This window comes from Myotis daubentonii, chromosome 20, assembly GCF_963259705.1.
Source record: "Myotis daubentonii chromosome 20, mMyoDau2.1, whole genome shotgun sequence".
Classification (NCBI taxonomy): domain Eukaryota; kingdom Metazoa; phylum Chordata; class Mammalia; order Chiroptera; family Vespertilionidae; genus Myotis; species Myotis daubentonii.
Window position 1 is genome coordinate 778,977 of NC_081859.1, and position 17,858 is coordinate 796,834.

The window sequence follows — 17,858 nt, forward strand, 5'->3', positions numbered from 1 at the left end:
CCTGAGTTTTCTTTCTTGCCAACCGGCCCGTAAACACTTACATCCCCGAAACCCTCAGAGTAAGAACGCTCATGCCCGGCCGGGGTGGCTCTGTGGTTGAGCGTCGGCCTAGGAAACAGGAGGTCACGGTTCGATTCCCCGTCAGGGCACAGGCCCGGGGTTTTGGGCTCGATCCCCGGTCGGGGGCGTGCAGGAGGCGGCCGATCCATGATTCCCTCTCATCACGGACGTTTCTCTCTCTCTCTCTCTCTCTCCCTCCCTCCCTCTGCCTTCCTCTCCGAAATCAATAAAAAGTAAAAAGAGAAAGAAATCGCACCGAACGGGAGTTTGCTTGTCCCTTTGATCCAGGCTTTGAGGAAGGTGGACTGGCTCTCACCACGGGGGCCGGGGGGCCGGGGGCCGGGTCAGTGACCTGGTCTGGGGGGACGACCGTCTCCATTTTACAGACGCCCTGCGCCTTCCTCTTCATCTCAAAAGTAACCGCCTTCTGAGCTCAAGTCCTTCGTTCACGGGTGGCTTCCCCTCCCCGACATGGCCCCGTGAGGCCGCACCGAGGGCTGAATAGGACATTGTGCGTGGGGTCAAAGGTCGGCGAGGGGTAAAAGACCCCCCCCCCCCCTCTCTCTCTCTCTCTCTCTCTCTCTCTTTTTTACGGGGAGCCTCCCATGCAGGGGAGATTGAGCCCATCTCCCACCCATTCCAAAGCCTCGGACAGAAAGGAGGAGAACAAAAAAGCATCTTAGCTCTGAACCCCTGAGTGGCAGCCGGGAAAGATCTTAGAAAAAACAAACGCCGTGCAGGTGTTCAAGGTAAAAAAAACAAACCAAAAAAACAAAACAAAAACCCCCACAAAACACAAAACGCTCCCTGCCCCAGGCAGAACATCCCGGCCACTGAAGGATGAATGGAGGGAAAAAGAATTAACAGGGAACCGAACAGATGTGGGCCGCCCCCGCCGGTGTGGCTCAGTGGATAGAGCATCGGCCTGTGGACGGAAGGGTCCAGGGTTCGATTCCGGTCCAGGGCACGTACGTCGGGTGCAGGCTCGATCCCTGGCCCGGGTCAGGCAACCCATCGATGTGTCTCTCTCTCTCTCTCTGTCTTTCCCCCTCCCTTCCACTCTCTCTGAAAAATCATTTGAAGGGGAAAAAATATCCTCGGGTGAGAATGAACAAAAATAAGTAAATAAGTGTATTCGCGAATAAAAACAAACACAGACACAAATAAAAAGACAAAAAAGTCTGGCTGGGTGACGGCTGGCCTACCCCACAGGACACCAACCCTTCCCCAAGCTCCGCCCGCCCCCTCCTGTTCTCCAGGCTGGGAGGGAGGGCGTCTTTATTATCTGGAGAGAGGTACCTATGGGGGTGGGGGGGGCGGGGTTGGAACCGGTGCTGGGCGACGCTGCGTGGAAACCTCGGTTCTAAGGCTTGACGATCAGTGTGGGGCTTTTGGCCTAATCCTTAAAGAAGTTAAAAAAAAAAAAAAAAGGAAGACTGAAATGAAAATAAAAGAGAAAGTTCATCAAAATCCGACGGGTCTTGTTTCTGGGGAAGGTGCCTCAGGCTACAGACAGCAGCACAAACATGTCTTCCCGTCAGTCGGTCTGTCTGTGCTCCTAACCCTCCCCGGCTTAGGAGGGGCCTGGCGGCGCCCCCCTTGGCTTCCGCGTGGAAGCCGCTGAAAACCTATTTTTAAACATCACGCAGTCGGCGGATCCGCAGGCCCAAACCCCGGTCGTCCAGGAGGGTCCTGGAGGAGGATTTAAAATAAGCCCCGGCCGACGTGCCAAGCCCGGGGAATGAGAGCGTCAGGCGTGTGCGTGTGCATGTGTGTGCGTGTGTGTGTGTGTGCGTGTGTGCGGGAGCACGGGTCCTGCTTTACGCACGCGGCTGCTCTATTTCAGGAGCTACGAGTGGACCGGAGCCAAAGAGCCGGCAGGGACACGGCGCCGGGTACCTGTGGTCCGGGCAACCTGGGCAGGATGTCCTGTAAGACGGGCGGGAAGCCGCTCGTTGGCGCTGCTGTCCCAGCCTCTGGTCCTATCACAGGCCGCTGCTGGCCGGGGCTGGAGCCCTCTGCCCCGGGGGTCTCTGTGGGATGAGCACCCCCAGCTTCCTGCCTGAAGGACACGGGAGACTGCAGGAGAAGAGGGGTCTCCAGGAGCGACCAGACCAGAGGCACGTGAGCCGGTGCCTCTAGCTCAGCGGTTCTCAACCTTCCTGACGCCGCGACCCTTTCATACGGTTCCTCGTGTTGTGGCGACCCCCGATTTCATCGTTACACATGGAACATCATTAAAGCACAGTGATGAATCCCCAAAACAATATGTAATTATAGACGTGTTTTCCGATGGTCTTAGGCGACCCCTGTGAAAGGGTCGTTCGACCGCCAAAGGGGTCGCGACCCACAGGTTGAGAACCGCTGCTCTAGACTCGTCTAGAGTCTAGCTAGAGCCAGCCTCCAGGGACAGGACGGGAGGGGAAGGGTGCAGAAGTCCCAGGCGTGGGGGGTCGGGTGCGGGAAGTTAGCTGCCTCCAGCGAATGGAGGGAAGGGCTGGTCCCAGCTCAGCTCATCCGAAGCTGGTCACGGAGATACTGGGGGGCAATGAAGCCATCCGCCCTGACCCCTCACACCTCCAGCGGCCTCCTGGGGCGCTGAAAGGAAGCCCCCCGCCTACAGGGAGGGGGTCTCTTTGATGCCCCCTCCCCCCTGTGGGCCCGAAACATCCTTTTCACCAGGAAGGTTTAGAGCTGCCCCCTGAGCCAAGGCCTGGGCTGAGCCCTCCGCCCGCCTCCCTGAGGCCTGAAGCCAGGGTCGTTATATTTTATAGTCACCTCCGGGCCATGGAGGGCTGACCTCCACTTTAACAACATCCCTGCCGCCTGCCAGCAATCCTGAGCATCCGGTCTGGAAGAAAGGGAAACCACAGGCGGCCGGCCCCACCCACAGGGCCCCACCCCACAGGCGGCCGGCAGGGTAGGTGAAATTGGCTGCACCCTGTCCCTGGGCTCCAGCAGGCAGGTCCCCACCTGGGCGCACCTGCCCAGGCGCCTGTTTCCGGTAAGGAGCTGGGTGAGTCGGCAGCCGCGGTGGCCCCAGGACAGGCACTGAGCTCCGGGTGCAAAGCCTGGGTCTCCTGGGGTGGGGAGGGGTGGGGCGGGGCGGGGCGGGGAGAAACCCATTCAACAGAAATGGTGGTACGACCCAGACCAGGCTGTGTGGGAAGGAAGGTGTGATGGGGTGGGGGGTGGGGGGCAGGGAGAGCAGGGGGTATAGAACCCATTGTATCTTTCCTGGGGCACCCCCAGTTTGATCTGAAGGAGGTTCTGGCTGCAGAAGTGGGGAGGTCTCCACCTCCTCCAGGGCCGGCTGACTAAGGGCTCAGCCCAGGATCCACTAAAAGTAAGACAGCGCCCCACCCCCCCCACCCCCCCCACCCCCGCCACCCCAAAGTCCCTAAATAAATCTATTCTCGGTCCATACACTGGTTCCTCCCGAAGACATCCCAGTGTGACTCCAAGGGTCCCACATGCCAATCCAGAGGGGGCTGCACGCAGCCCTAGCCAGTGTGGTTCAGTGGACAGAGCATCGGCCTGAGGACGGAAGGGTCCCAGGTTCGATTCCGGTCAAGGGCACTTCCCGCGGTGGCAGGCTTCATCCCCAGCCCCCCAGGCCGGGGTGCATGTGGGCGGCAACTAATGGATGTGTCTCTCGCACATGGAGGTTTCTCTCTCTCTCTCTCCCCCCCTCCCTTCCACTCTCTCTAAAAACCAACGCAGAAATATCCCAAATATCCCGGGGTGAGGCTTAACGAAACAGAAACACAGAGGGTGTTGCCGTCCTACTGGGTGGGGACTGTCCTACTGGGCGGGACGGATAGTGTGGGGCCAGCAGGACCCCCCCCCCGGGCCAGGCCCACGGCTCCTGCTCTGAGGCTAGGCCTGGGAGAGCCCTGGCCGCCCCCCGAGGAAGCCAGGAGCAGGCTGCGGGGTGCAAGCCGGGGCTCCTGAGGTGTGAGTGGTCGCAGCCCCATGCACCCCCTCACCCAACTTCCCGCAGCCTCAGGCCGGGCAGCCCAGGCAGGAGGAGGGGATGTGGGCACTGGGATGCCAGGAAGCTCCCAGAAAAACCAGGCAGCCACAGCCCCCTTTCTCGGGGTGCAGGGACCCCTAATCCGCTGACCTCCCTACTCCATGGGGGGCCTTGTGCCAAGTCCCCCCAGGGCACCCCCCTCCCCAGGTCCCCCCACCCCTTCCCAGAAGGATTGCGCCGGGGGTGGGGTCACAAACCCCACACCACGCCCCTCAGGTCCCCCCTTCTCCCCCCCACCTCCTCGGTTCAGCCCAGGAGGCACCCAGCGCTTCCGGGGTCAGGGGCTGCACGCCCCCCTGGAGCCCCCGGCAAACCCGCGCCCCGCCTCCGTACGGCCAGCGACCATCCAAGTTCAATCAACTTGTGCTATTGTCTCGGCTCCGTCCCCGTCTCTGGGGAGTCCCAGCGCCCCGCCTTCCCGCTCCCCGATCGCCCGGACCCCGCACACACCCACCCCGTCCCCACATGCCCCGGCCGCATGCACGCACCTGGAGGCCGCTGCCCCCCAAACCCCAGCTCAGAGGAGACCCCCGTCCCCCAGGCTGCAGCCGCGGTGGCGCGGGGGGCGGGGGGGCAGGTGGGGGCTGCAAACCGGACCCCACGACCGGGTCTGGGTGGGCGCGCGGGGCTCACCTGCGGGGGAGGCGCAGGGTCCTCCGCGCGCGGGGCGGGGGCAGGTGCAGCATCTTCCCGGCTCCGGCCATTCCCGGGGCGCCCGGCCCCGAACCCCGAACCCCGATCCGCCGCGCCCGAGCCCGAGCCCGCGCCGGGGACGAGGTGAGCGCCGGCCACGCGGAGGCCGAAGCCCAGCTCGGCCGGCCCCGCCCCCTCGGCCCCGCCCCGCCCCGCCGCCCTTAAAGCCACAGCGCCCCGCTGCCTTCCCTCTGACTCCACCCCGGGCCCAGGGCGCGCGGGCCCTTTAACGCCCGGGCAGGTAGACAAAGAGATGCCGCCATCCGCGGGGCCCGAGAGCTGGGGTGCAGCGGGGTTGGGGGGCTAAGACCCTCGACCATCAGGGGTGCAACGGAGATCGGATGCCTCCGCCCTGAGGAGCTGTGGGCGGGGTGCGGCGGGACCGGGAGCCGGAGGGAGCCGGGGTGCAGCGCGCCGGCGTGGGGAGCTAGGGGTGCAGCCAGGCAGGGAGCTCCGACGCTCCGGTGCCGGTGCCGCGGGTGCAACGGGGTCCCGGAGCCGCCGGGGTGCCGCTGGGCGGGGCCTCCACCCCCATCGGGGCTACGGCGGTTAACCCCTGGGATGCCAGCTGCGGCCCCGGGCTGCAGAGGTAGAGGGGCGAGGGCAGTGGCATTTCCAGGGCGCGGATGTGGATGGGGGTGGGCACAGAGGTGGAGGCCCCTGAGCGCACGCCACCCCCAGGGCTTCCTCCCAGCTGCCTCCTCGTCCCCTTCCAGGCTCCGGAAATTAATCAGAATAAATGCAGGAGCCAGTCCCGCCCCAGCGCCTGACCTGCTGCAGCGGTTCTCAACCTTCTGGCCCTTTCAATACAGTTCCTCGTGTGGTGACCCCCAACCATAGAATTATTTCCGTGGCTACTTCATCACTGTCATGTGGCTACTGTGATGAATCGTCATGGAAATATCTGATATGCAGGATGGTCTTAGGCGACCCCCGTGAAAGGGTCGTTCGACCGCCAAAGGGGTCGCGACCCACAGGTTGAGAACCGCTGTGAGGCCGAAGGTGAGGCCAGAGGCTGGCTGGGGGTCTGTTCTCCCCACCCAGGGAGAGGGACGCTGCCCACCTCCTGACAACCTCAAGGGGGTGCCACCCTGCATTTCTCCAGCACCTGGGACTGGACACTGGACGCCAGATGTGCGTGCTGGGAGGGAGCACAGCTCACACCACGCAAGAGGGTCTGTGCCTCCGTCCAGGGGGCATTTCCCGGGAAAGCTCCCTCCACGAGGTTTCAGTTAGAGCGAGAAGAAAGGGATCCGTGCCCGGCCGCTGTGGCTCAGGGGCTGAGGGTCGACCTAGGAACCAGGAGGTCACGGTTCGATTCCCGGTCAGGGCACAGTCCCCAGCGTGGGGTGATCTGTGATTCTCTCTCATCATGGAGGTCTCTATCCTCCCCCTCCCTTCCTCTCTGAAATCAATAAAAACATTTTTAAAAAGTGGGACCCAGTATCCGGGTTCTGCATGTTTTGGAAACGGTGCACTGATGACACCCACAATTTCTTTAAGCCACAGAGACACGGCGATGGCATTATTACAAAGCCGCCCCCCATCCACCCCCATCACAAGCACTGAACTGAGACGGCCTCGAACCAGCCTGGGCAGCGTTCTCTGGACTGGCCAGTGCCACCAGCCCTTACCACCCGCTCCTATGCCAGCCTGGGGCTCAGAAAGAAGGTTTGGAGGGTCGGAGGCACAGCTGGGGGTGGGGGCGCAGTAGATGCACAACGCCGCGTCCCAGAGCGCGGCCCTAATCCAGCTGCGTCTCTCGGCGCCGCTGGGCCAGCTGGAGGAAGGGGCCGCTCCAGCTGCGTGACTGCTCGGCAAATATTTACACAACCTCTGCGGAGACCTGCCTCCCCACCAGCGGAGAGGACACCCCAGGACCAGACAGAGCGCTACTGTTCAGGCCAGCTCAACACCCCCGCCCTCCCTCCAGCCTCAGGGTCTCTGTGTGGCTCTGAGAACACAGGGCAGATGGGACGATGGAGACAAGGGGGGGGCTGCTTCTCCAAGGACGGATGGACCCTGAGCTGGCCTCCCTGGGCTGTGTGCGCATGTGCGTGTGTGCACGGGTGTGAGTGTGCACAGGTGTGCCTGTCGTGCACACGGGTGTGCATGTATCTGTGGGTGTGTGCACGTGTGTGAGCATGCAAAAGTGTGCATGTGTCATCGTGCACACGGGTGTGCATGTGTCTATGTGGGTGTGTGCATGTGTGTGAGTGTGCACACGGGTGTGCATGTGTCTATGGGTGTGTGCATGTGTGTGAGTGTGCACAGGTGCATGGGTCTATGTGGGTGTGTGAGTGTGCACAGGTGTGCATGTGTGAGTGTGCACAGGTGTGCATGTGTCTCTGTGTGTGTGTGTGTGTGTGTGTGTGTGTGTGCATGTGTGTCTGTGATCTCCGAGCTCAGGTCCCTGGGCCGGAAACAATGATTTAGAGCAGCTCCAGCGCACACTGCTCCAGGCTCTCCATGCCCGAGCTGCGTCTCTGACCTCTGGGCCCCTGAACCCCGCCTCTCTGACCTCTGCATCGAAACAGAAACACAGTCTCCTTTGAGCCTCAGGGCCCCTCTCAGCAGCTGCCCCGCCCTCCAGGGTTGAGCACCCACTTCACTCCCCTCCCTGAAACCTGCCCAAGGCCTCCCTGCTGGCTCAGAAGGAAAGTACAAGACCCGCCCCCCCCCCCCCCCCCCCGCTACCTCGCGACCTCACTTCTGACCTGTCCCCTAACCCTGGCTCCAGCCACGCCGACCTCCCTGCAGGGCCCGGAACACGCACCCATCCTCACCACAGGGCCTTTGCACGTGCCGCCCCGTGCAGAGAGGCCTCCCCTGACCCCCATCTCCAAGAGCCCTGCCCATCCCTCGGCCCCTCCCTGCAGCCGGCAGCACCATCAGCACCACCTACTCTACCGTGTGACTTCTGCTGACAGCGTGATAAGCTCTCCCCTTCCCTTCCAGTAACACTCAGCAGAGCCTCAGCGTCCCGGGAAGCCCACCCCTGAGCCTGTCCACATGGCGGGTCGCCCTGGACTGGCCCTGTCATCAGACCCAGGGGGGCCGAGACAGAAGCCAGATCACGGGGCGGACGGAGGCGAGACAGAAAGGGGGACGAGGAGAAGAGGGGCCGGGAAAGGAGCTGAGAGAGGGCGGGGACAGGGGCCAAGATCTGTCCCTGAGTCCCAGCCTGGAGATGCCCCTCAGGGACAGGGGCCGAGAGAGACCCTTCCGGCCCGGCCGGCGGGGCTCAGGGGTTGAGCGTCGACCTATGAACCAGGAGGTCAGGGTGCGATTCCCAATCAGGGCACAGGCCTGGGTTGCGGGCTCCATCCCCAGCGTGGGGCGTGCAGGAGGCGGCCGATCCATGATTCTCTCTCATCATGGATGTTTCTCTCTCTCTCCCTCTCCCTTCCTCTCTGACATCAATAAAACCATATTAAGAAAAATAGATAAATAAAAGAACAGACCAACACAGAAAAGCACAAAGAAGCAGGGGCCCCAGGTCACTCGCGGGTCGATTTCCAACAAAAAAAATTTTTTTTAAATGAAAGACAATCTACATGAGGACTTTTATAGGCTTGGTTTTCCGGGGGGTGACACTTCCTGAGCTCCCAGCGTGTGCAACACGATATCCTATTTTTTGTTTTTTGCTAATTCTCACCCGAGGACATTTTCCCACTGATTTCTAGGAAGAGTGGGGAAGAGGAGGCGGCTTCTGATGGAAGAGGGGAGACAGTGGGCGGAGGGGCAGGCAGGTGAGCACGGTGGGTGGGGAAGGCCACACCCGTCTCTGCAGCCTCCTCAGCCTCCTGAACGCCTCCCGCCTGACTGTCAACCAAAGTGCATGTCATCAAACTCAGCGACAACCCGGCTGGCAGCGCGATTGTAGGTTACTAGGACACCGGGGAGGAGCCGCCGCTCCGCCCGCAGCTTCCGCCTGCATCCGTTGCCATGGCAGCCAGCATCCCTCCCGTGGGTCCCTCTGGGATACCTGGCTCCCCCCAACCTTCCGCCAGCTGGGTCTGAAGGGGCGCGGCAACCACGCAGCCGGATCCCACACCCCCACACCGACTGGGGAGTGTCGTCATTCTTCCTTTTTAAGGATCAAGGGCGGGGGTCTCTCTGACTCGACACCCTCCTTTTCCTTCCTACCTTCCCTCTTTTTTTAAAAAAAATATTTTTATTGATCTGAGAGAGGAAGGGAGAGGGAGAGATAGAAACATCAATAAAGAAAATCATGGATTGGCTGCCTTCTGCACGCCCCCGACTGGGGATGGAGCCCAGAACCCGGGCATGTGCCCTGACCGGGAATCGAACCCTGACCTCCTGGTTCATAGGTCGACGTTCTATCCACTGAGCCACGCCGGCCGGGCCATCTCCCTCCTTTTAGACCTGAGGCGGTTCAAGGGCAGAAACTGTTTCCTTCCCGAATCGAACGTTGGGGCCTCCCCGGCGTGGCCCCCGCCTGCGCCCCAAGCCTCGTGTTCCCCGCGCCAAAGCCAGGCCTGGTCCCGCTGCCCCCCGGGGGGGGGGGCGACCAGAGCGCAGCCGGGGAAGAGGAGACACGGGCAGAAGCCGAAGACACTCCTCTGCCCGCTCGTCCGACGTCAGCGGGCTCCCTTCTCCTGGTACAAACCCCCGCGCCCGGCGCAAGTGCGAGCGGATTCCTGCGGCTGGAGCTGGGTGGGCAGGTCGGGGTCCCTCTCAGGAGGGGGCAGCGGAGGCCCCGGCCGTGCTGCAAGGCCGGGCGGCGTCCCTTTAAGGCCTGGGCGCCCTGCCTCCGGGGGCACAGAGCCAGCCTGGGAGAAGGCAGGGGCCTCCGGTTTATTTTATTTGACATTTTTCAACGTCAGGGCACTTCAGAGCCAAGGAGGAAACACATCGCAGCTGCTCCAGAGCCTCAGGCACAGTTCAAGAGGACAGGCTGGGGCGGGGGAGACGGGGAGTGGGGGGAGACGGTGAGGGGGGAGACAGGGACATCCAGCCACACACGGAACAGGGAGCCGCCGGAGGAGCCACGGAGCCAGCTGTCCTCAACCCCCCCCCCCCCCAGTCTCTTCCAGAGGTGCCTGCTCGGCCAGCAGGAAGCGGCAAGAAATATGCAAAGTGATGAACAGCAAGGACCTACAACCGAGATTACCCAGCAAAGCTCTCCCTTTTTCTTCTTTTTTAATATATTTTTATTGATGTCAGAGAGGAAGGAAGAGGGGGAGAGAGAGAGAAACATCCATGATGAGAGAGAAGCATCGATCGGCTGCCTCCTGCACGTCCCCCTACTGGGGATCGAGTCGACAACCCAGGCATGTGACCTGACCGGAATCGAACCCAGGACCCTTCAGTCTGCAGACCGATGCTCTATGCACTGAGCCAAACCAGTTAGGGCTCAATAATAAAGATTTAAAAAAAAAAAAGAGAGAGAGAGAGAGAGAGAGAGAGACGGAGAGAGAGAGAAGGGACCTGCTGGCTTGTCTAAGGTCCCGTGGCCCTTGGCTGCTGAGCACACGACTCTGACCAACGCGAGTGGCGCCCCCTGGAGGTGTGCGACCTGTCGGTACTGCAGCTGGCTCAGCCTGGGACCCTGCCCCTCACCCTGGGAAGCTGGGGCACAGCCGCCCAGACTGCCATGTGCACAGACAGGCATGGAGACTTGGTGGGGGGGTAACCCCTAGTTAGAACAGGGGAGACGGCGCGGGGAGAGGGCGCGGGGAGGGCTGGCTGGTCCCCTCCCCCTCCGGGCACACGGGGCGCTGGACCCCCCTCCATGGGGGCCGAACCTCCCGCTCTGACCTGGGTGCTGGGATGGGGGGACAGATGGCTGCAGGCCTTATCTTCTTTATTATTATTTTTTAATTATTATTTTTTTTCCAATCCTCACCCGGGGATATGTTCCCATTGATTTTCAGAGACAGTGGGAGAGAGAGGGAGAGACAGAGAGAAGCATCGATGTGACAGAAACACACCGATGGGTTGCCTCCTGCACATGCACCGACCAGGGCCCGGGCTGGGGAGGAGGAGCCCGCAACCGAGGTCCGTGCCCTTGATCAGAATCGAACCCGGGACCCTGCCGTCCACAAGCCGCCGCTCTATCCACTGAGCCAAACTGGCTAGGGCCACACCTTATCTCCTTCAGATTACATTCCAGACCGAACTATTTTTAGAAAAACAAATTCCTCTTCTCCCTTCAAGAGGTAAAAGCGTCCGAGCTGTCACCTCGGACACTCGGCCGCCCAGTCGGGGTTGTCTACGGCATCACCGCGTGCAGTCCCCACGGCGGACGGTGTCGGGCGGGGAGCCGGGCCGGTGCCAACTTTTAAGTGGATCGTGGACACCTGGACAGCTCCCAGGGGGCGGACCGGGACGAGCATGAAAAGCCGCTCACTTCGGAAAATATGAAAACAGCCCGGCCGCCCCTCCCGGGCCCTCCCGCCCGGCACCACCTCTGAGGACGGGAGGAGCGGCCGGCCTCCGCGGGCCCCAGCTCCAGGCTGGCCAGCTGAGCCGAGTGCGAGTGAGGCCTGAGGTCGGGGCCTGGGATTTACAGGCCATAAACAACCCCAGATGCGTCAGCTGTTTTGCTCGGAGCAGCCTGCTCAGCTGGACAGCCCCGCCCGGTCCCTCCTGGTCCCTCCCGGGGTGGGAGCGGTGGGTGGGTGGCCCGAGATGTCTTCTCGCAAACTCGGAGGTTTTCCTGGGGAGAAGGCGTCCCTGCCGCTACCTGTGTGGTCCCTTGGGAGGTCCCAGCGAACCCAGCACCTCTTTCTCTCCATCCTCCCCACTGGCTCCCGGCTGTCGTCACCTCGCAGTGGCTCCACAAACCCCTCCCCGTCCACGGGGGCAGAAAAAGATAAGATGAGCCCGGCCGGCGTGGCTCAGTGGTTGAGCGTCGACCCATGAACCAGGAGATCCCGGTTCGATTCCCGGTCAGGGCACAGGCCCCGGTTGCGGGCTCCGTCCCCAGTGTGGGGCGTGCAGGAGGCAGCCGGCCGACCCATGATTCTCTCTCGTCATGGATGCTTCTCTCTCTCTCTCCCTCCCTTCCTCTCTGACATCAACAAAAACATATTTAAAAAAAGAAAGATAAGAAGCTGAGGGTCCTGTCAGGCAGGGACCGGGCAGAGGGTTACCGGGCTGAGGCAGCGGCCGGAGGGCACAGGGCGATCCGCAGAGGAAGGAATCGGAGGAGCAGACGGGGAGGAGGGGGGGGCACTGGGTAAAACGGGGACAGGGGCCGGGAACCCGGGAGGAGGCGGCACAGCTGCTACCGCGACCGGCTTCGCCCCCGCCCCCACCCACGCACTTTCTCTCCTTAGCAGCCTCTCGAGACAGACAGATGCGAGCTGATCACCCTCTTGGCACAAACGGGGAGGCAGGGGGGTCGCCCAAGGTCCACGCACAAGGGCTGGGACCAGCACTCTTTCCAGGGCCCCTCCCACCTACCAGCCTTTTGAAGGTCAAGGACTAGGGCGGGGACACCATAGAATGACAGCCACGGGGGCCAATGAGAGGAGGCATCAGCCCCCAGTTCAGCACAGAATGACAGCCACCGGGCCGGCGAGACGTTGGCCCTGCCCACCACACCCAAGTCTAGAAGGAGGACCAAGTGCATTTCAGGGGCGCCCAAGACCAGAACACGGGGGCCCCTGGCACAGCCCAGCAGACACATAGGGGATCCAGCCCCATAGGTCCCTCTGTGTCCCCCCCTCCCCCGCCCGCCCCCCGCAGAGCAGGGCCCGCCCTCACCCGGTGGTGATGTCCTCGTCCTCCGTCATGGTCTTGCCCATGAGGTCGCTGTCGCTCATGTAGCCGGACTTGAGGTCGCCGTCGTCGGAGTCCAGGCGGGAGATGTGGGTGAGCTTGCTGGGGCTGCGCATGGGCATGGTGTGCGAGTACTGGGCCCGCTCCCCGTGCGTGTACCAGGCGGGCGGCCCCTCCGAGCGGCAGCCCCCGCCCACCGAGGGCGCGTCGCCCGCCTGCAGCCGCGGGCTGGCCTGGCCGTAGCGCCAGGACAGGGGCGACGAGCGGTTGGAGAGGCTGGACATGCTGCGGGGGTTGGCGTCGTCACTGTCGTAGCAGGTCGTCTCCAGGGAGCTGGGCGGGCAGAGGGCACGGGTTCACTCGGGGCACGGCCGCCGCCTGCCCCCCTCAGCCTGCTCCCCGGGGCCTCCCACCTGCCCCTTGGCCACCTCCCCCGGGAGGCCCTCAGCCTGCTCCCCAGGGCCCCCCACCTGCCCCAGGCCACCTCCCCCGGGAGGCCCTCAGCCTGCTCCCCAGAGCCCCCCACCTGCCCAGGCCACCTCCTCCAGGAGGCCCTCAGCCTGCTCCCCAGGGCCCCCCACCTGCCCCAGGCCACCTCCCCCGGGAGACCCTCAGCCTGCTCCCCAGGGCCCCCCACCTGCCCCAGGCCACCTCCTCCAGGAGGCCCTCAGCCTGCTCCCCAGGGCCCCCCACCTGCCCCAGGCCACCTCCCCCGGGAGACCCTCAGCCTGCTCCCCAGAGCCCCCCACCTGCCCAGGCCACCTCCCCCGGGAGGCCCTCAGCCTGCTCCCCAGAGCCCCCCACCTGCCCAGGCCACCTCCTCCGGGAGGCCCTCAGCCTGCCCCAGACCACCTCCCCCGGGAGGCCTTGGGGTACTAATAGGAACCTATACTAACAGCAGAAGTGGCCCTGGGTCCATGTAAACAGAAAGCCAACCCGGACTCTCAGTTCCCTTTCCCATAACGGGAGACAGAAGCCAGAGGCCCGAGCTGCGCTCCCCCCACCCCCCTCCCCGCCCCCACCAGTCAGCTGTGTGCTAAAGCCTTTTGGCCTCCCCCCCTCTCCCCCCCTTCCCCCCCAGCATCGCCTGCTTGGGGGCGAGCTGCTCTGCTCAACTTGGGGGGCTGCCTGCTCAGAGTCAGTGGCCACCCGGAGGCTGAAGCTGCCGCCCCGGCCCTTCCCGGGGGGGGGGGGGTGAGTCACTCAGGGTGTGACCCTCTTGGCAACTAGGTGCTTTCTGCCTTCCCGGCATGGGCTGGCGGGCCACTGGTCAGCGCCGTTCCAGCCCCTTCCCGGGAGGGGGAAGGAGGAGGATGCTCAAGATTCCAGCCTGGCCGGCCGGCGTGGCTCAGTGGTTGAGCTTCGACCTAGGAACCAGGAGGTCACGGTTCGATTCCCGGCCGGGGTGTATGCCCGGATTGCGGGCTCGATCCCTGGTGTGGGGCGTGCGGGAGGCAGCCGATCTGTGAGTCTCTCATCATTGATGTTTCTACCTCTCTCCCCCTGTCTCCCTTCCTCTCTGAAATCAATAAAAACACATTAAAAAAAATAGATTTCGTCCACCAGCTCTCTAAAATGATGAGCCAAGTTGAGCCCTGGCCCACGCGGGGAGGAGGGGGGAGGCCGATGGAGGGAGCCCGAGTGCCAGGGCTCCCTGCAGCCCCACCATCCACTTTGGCTCAGGACCCCCTTGACCACATCCCTGGCCTGAGCAGGGGTGGCCCAGAGCACAGGGGGTCTGACGTACCATTGAGGCCATCGTAGACGCCTGGGAGCAGAGGGCTGGGGCGGGAGGATGGGATGGACGAGGGCAGCGGTTCTCAACCTGTGGGTCGCGACCCCTTTGGCGGTCGAACGACCCTTTCACAGGGGTCGCCTAAGACCATCCTGCATATCAGATATTTACATGACGATTCATCACAGTAGCAACATGACAGTGATGAAGTCGCCACGAAAATAATTGTATGGTTGGGTCACAACAGGAGGAACTGTATTGAAAGGGCCAGAAGGTTGAGAACCGCTGGACTAGGGGGACGAGTGTGGAAGGGGGAGAAGGGTGATTTGACCAGGAGAACTAGATCCCGTGGGTGAAAGCGACTGTGGCCTGACTTATTTTAAAATTTATTTCGGTGAGTCCTCACCTGAGGATATTTTCCCATTGATTGTTAGAGAGAGTGGAAGGGAGGGGGAGAGACACAGAGAGAAACATGGACGCGAGACAGACACATCGATTGGTTGCCTCCTGCGTGTACCCCGACCAGGGCTGGGGATCGAGCCTGCAACCCAGGAACGTGCCCTCGACCGGAATCGGATCCGGGACCCTTCAGTCGGTGGGCCGACGATCTAGCCCCTAAGCCAAACCGGCTAGTGGCCCGATTTCAGTTCCACTTCTGCGCCGTGGCAATCCCTCCGTGGGCCGGGATGGTGGAGCGGCGATGAGCTCCCCGTCACCGGGGGTATGTAAATGTACCCATGCTCTCACTTGGGCTAAGGAAGGCCTTTCTCCGTCCTGCTCTCATTCTCCAGCCCCAGGAGATGGGGAGGAACCGCTTTCTCGTCCAGCTGGAGCGGCGGCCTGTCCCCCTCAGAGCCTTCCCGTTTCACACGCCCACAATTTCCCAATCCTGGCGGCTGCTCGCTCTCTACCCCCTGGCGCTGCAGCATGAGCTCATCTGGGCAGCCCGAGGAGCCCGTGGGGGAAGTTCTGAGTCACCGAGGTTGTGGCCAGGATGCCCTGTGGGGGGGACGGGGGGGGGCAGGGGGCATTGCTGCGGGAGGATGATACTCAAGCAGCTGGAGGCTGCGAGGTCCCCAGGATGGGTGGAGGGGCGCACGCACATGGCACAGAGTCGGGGTGACACTGTGTGGGCCCCACTGAGCTTCAAGCCAAAGAGACAAGAGGGCCTGTGGCTCAGTGGTGAGCGTCGACCTAGGAACCTGAAGGTCACGGTTCAATTCCTAGCCAGGGCACATGCCCCGGTTGCGGGCTCCATCCCCAGGGTGGGGAGGGCACCTACGACCCTAGAAGGAGGGAGGCCTCAGAGCAGGAAGAGGGAAGCCTTTGGTGACGCCATGTGACCCATGGGGGGAGGTTACAGTGGGAAAGGGAGTCCGGAGGGCGGGGAGGGCCTGGCCCCTCGCAGCTCACCTGTGGGCCACCTGGGACCCGCGCAGGCTGGACATGGTCTCTTCCAGGTTCTGTCGAAGGTCCAGGACGTTCTGCACCGTCCTCTTCCTCTGGGACTCTGGGTCTGGGAGGAGAGAGGAAGCCGGTGAGCGAGGAGGACTCATCCCGGGGAGCCTGGGGGTCAGGGAGGCCCAGACGGACCGTCTCCCCAGGGGTCCCCGCCCCTCAGGCCGTCTAAAGCCCGGCACACATGCCTCTGACCGTTCTGAACCCTCAGCCTCGGGCCTGGCCGGCGTGGCTCAGTGGTTGAGCCTCAACCTAGGAACCAGGAGGTCACGGTTCGATTCCCGGTCGGGGCACACGCCCGGGATATGGGCTCGATCCCCAGCGTGGGGTGTTCAGGCCGCCGCCGATCCATGATTCTCTGTCATCATGGATCTTTCTCTCTCTCCCTCTCCCTTCCTCTCTCTAAAATCAATAAAAAAATATTTTTTAAGAGGAGCCCCCAGAAGCTGAGAGGACTGGAGAGGATCTGGACCGGGAGCTCCTGGCACAGGGCTGGGCACGGAGCAAAGCAACGCCCAGTCCCTTCCTGCCGCCTCCACGTGAGCCTGGGCTCCAGCACCTTCTGCCTCGTCCGATTCGGAGCCGGCTCAGGGGCCGTCTCCACGCCCGCAGGCCCGTGTCTGCCGCCCGTTTGGGTGCGAGGCACCCTCTTATTCCTGCAGCACGTGGAGGAGACAGCAGCCGGCTCGGATCCTAGAGGCTGCGTGCAAGTCCTGCCCACCGCCCCCCGGCCTGTGCCCTGGCGGGACCTCTGCTAATGCCCCGACAGCCACAGTTACGAATGCACAGTGGGCCTGGAGCCTCCCGGGTTCGTGAGGATGGGGGCCACAGACATCAGCTGCAGAGACCCCCCCCCCCCATTCCCAGTCCAGCTCCCCTCCATCCAGCTGAGGGCAGCAGGGAGGACGCCACCTTCTGCAGTAACAGGAACCGGCCAGCAGAGGGCGACAGCCCCCGCGGCCTCCCAAGGCCGACAGACAGCTGGGCTGGGCAGAAGCCACACCTGGTTCCCCTTACACAGCAGGGGGACGGGGAGGCTGAGCGACGGCTCTGGGGCCAGGTGGGCATCCAGCTGCCCCGGGAGGCCTGTGCCGCCTGCCACTCTGCAGACGGGACCCTCTGGTGGCCGCACTGCGCAGGCCGAGCCCCCCAGGAGCTGGACGGCAGCACAGACTGGTTGCTCAGGGCGTTTCATGGGGGGGTTGGGGGAAGAGGGGGGTGGCGAAGTGTCCACCTGGTGTCTGCACCCCTCTGTTTAAGGGGTCAACCTGCCGACCCCTCCCAGACTGGTTTGAGGACCCTGGGGCTGCAGGCAGGACCTGGGGGACAAGTGACCGGCTGGGGCCCGGGCTCAGAGGGTCCCTGGAGCTGCAGGGGAGCGCGGAGGGTGCCGTGCACTGAATGGGGGGACCAGGGGGTGAGAGATGCTGCCAGGAGGGGAGGTGGCATCAGGGACTTGGACCAGGCGGCACCGGGGCAGAGCGCATGCAGGGAGTCAGCTGGGTTGCAGACCCCCAATCAATTTCTTTTCGAGGTAAAACAAAATCTGCCAGGGGAGGCGGGCGGCGGCGGAAGCCAGACCCGGGAAAAATCACGGTACTTGGTGATCTAAGCCACGGAAGGCGAGGGGAGGCGGGGCGTTCTCCGCCAAGGTTACCAGCTGGGAGGGACCCCCACGGGAGAAAAAGAGCGGCCGCCCGCCCAGAGGCACTGGTGCAATGACAGGACCCCTGTCCCCTGGGGGTGGAGGGGGGTGGGGGGAAGGGGGGAGCCCAGCAGAGCAAATGGCCACAGGGTGAGGGGCCGCTTACCCAGAGGCCACAGGTAGAGGGGACACAGGCTGTGGGGGGTCGAGTGCAACCCGGGCCTGTGCCCTGACCGGGAATCGAACCCTGACCTCCCGGTTCATCGGTCGATGCTCCACCACTGAGCCACACTGGCCTGGCTCACGTCCACGCTTCCCCCCCCCCCCCCCCAAATAAATGACAAGCGACAACCGAGACCATCGAGCCGGACACGGCGAGGCCCCTCTGACGGGCTGGACCGCGTCCCTCGGGCCCCGGGAAGAGGCCCGTCCCCTCCGCAGGATGAATGAGACGCCGGATTGCCAGGAGACGGAGGAGG

General features: G+C 63.2%; 1 protein-coding gene across 9 annotated transcripts in view; it reads right to left on the reverse strand.

The window, feature by feature from the left end:
- Window positions 1-17,858, reverse strand: part of NAV1 (neuron navigator 1) — a 93,121-nt gene that overhangs the window by 27,823 nt on the left and 47,440 nt on the right. For 5 of the 9 annotated variants that reach the window (XM_059677865.1, XM_059677866.1, XM_059677863.1 and 2 more), the window contains 2 exons: window positions 15,690-15,792; window positions 12,527-12,874 (listed from right to left, as the gene is read on the reverse strand). In XM_059677865.1, the coding sequence (XP_059533848.1) occupies window positions 12,527-12,874; window positions 15,690-15,792 (451 nt within the window). Of the gene's footprint in view, window positions 1-4,729; window positions 4,875-12,526; window positions 12,875-15,689; window positions 15,793-17,858 lie in introns of those variants that run through there. The other 4 variants (XM_059677872.1, XM_059677871.1, XM_059677870.1 and 1 more) reach the window with 1 other exon arrangement.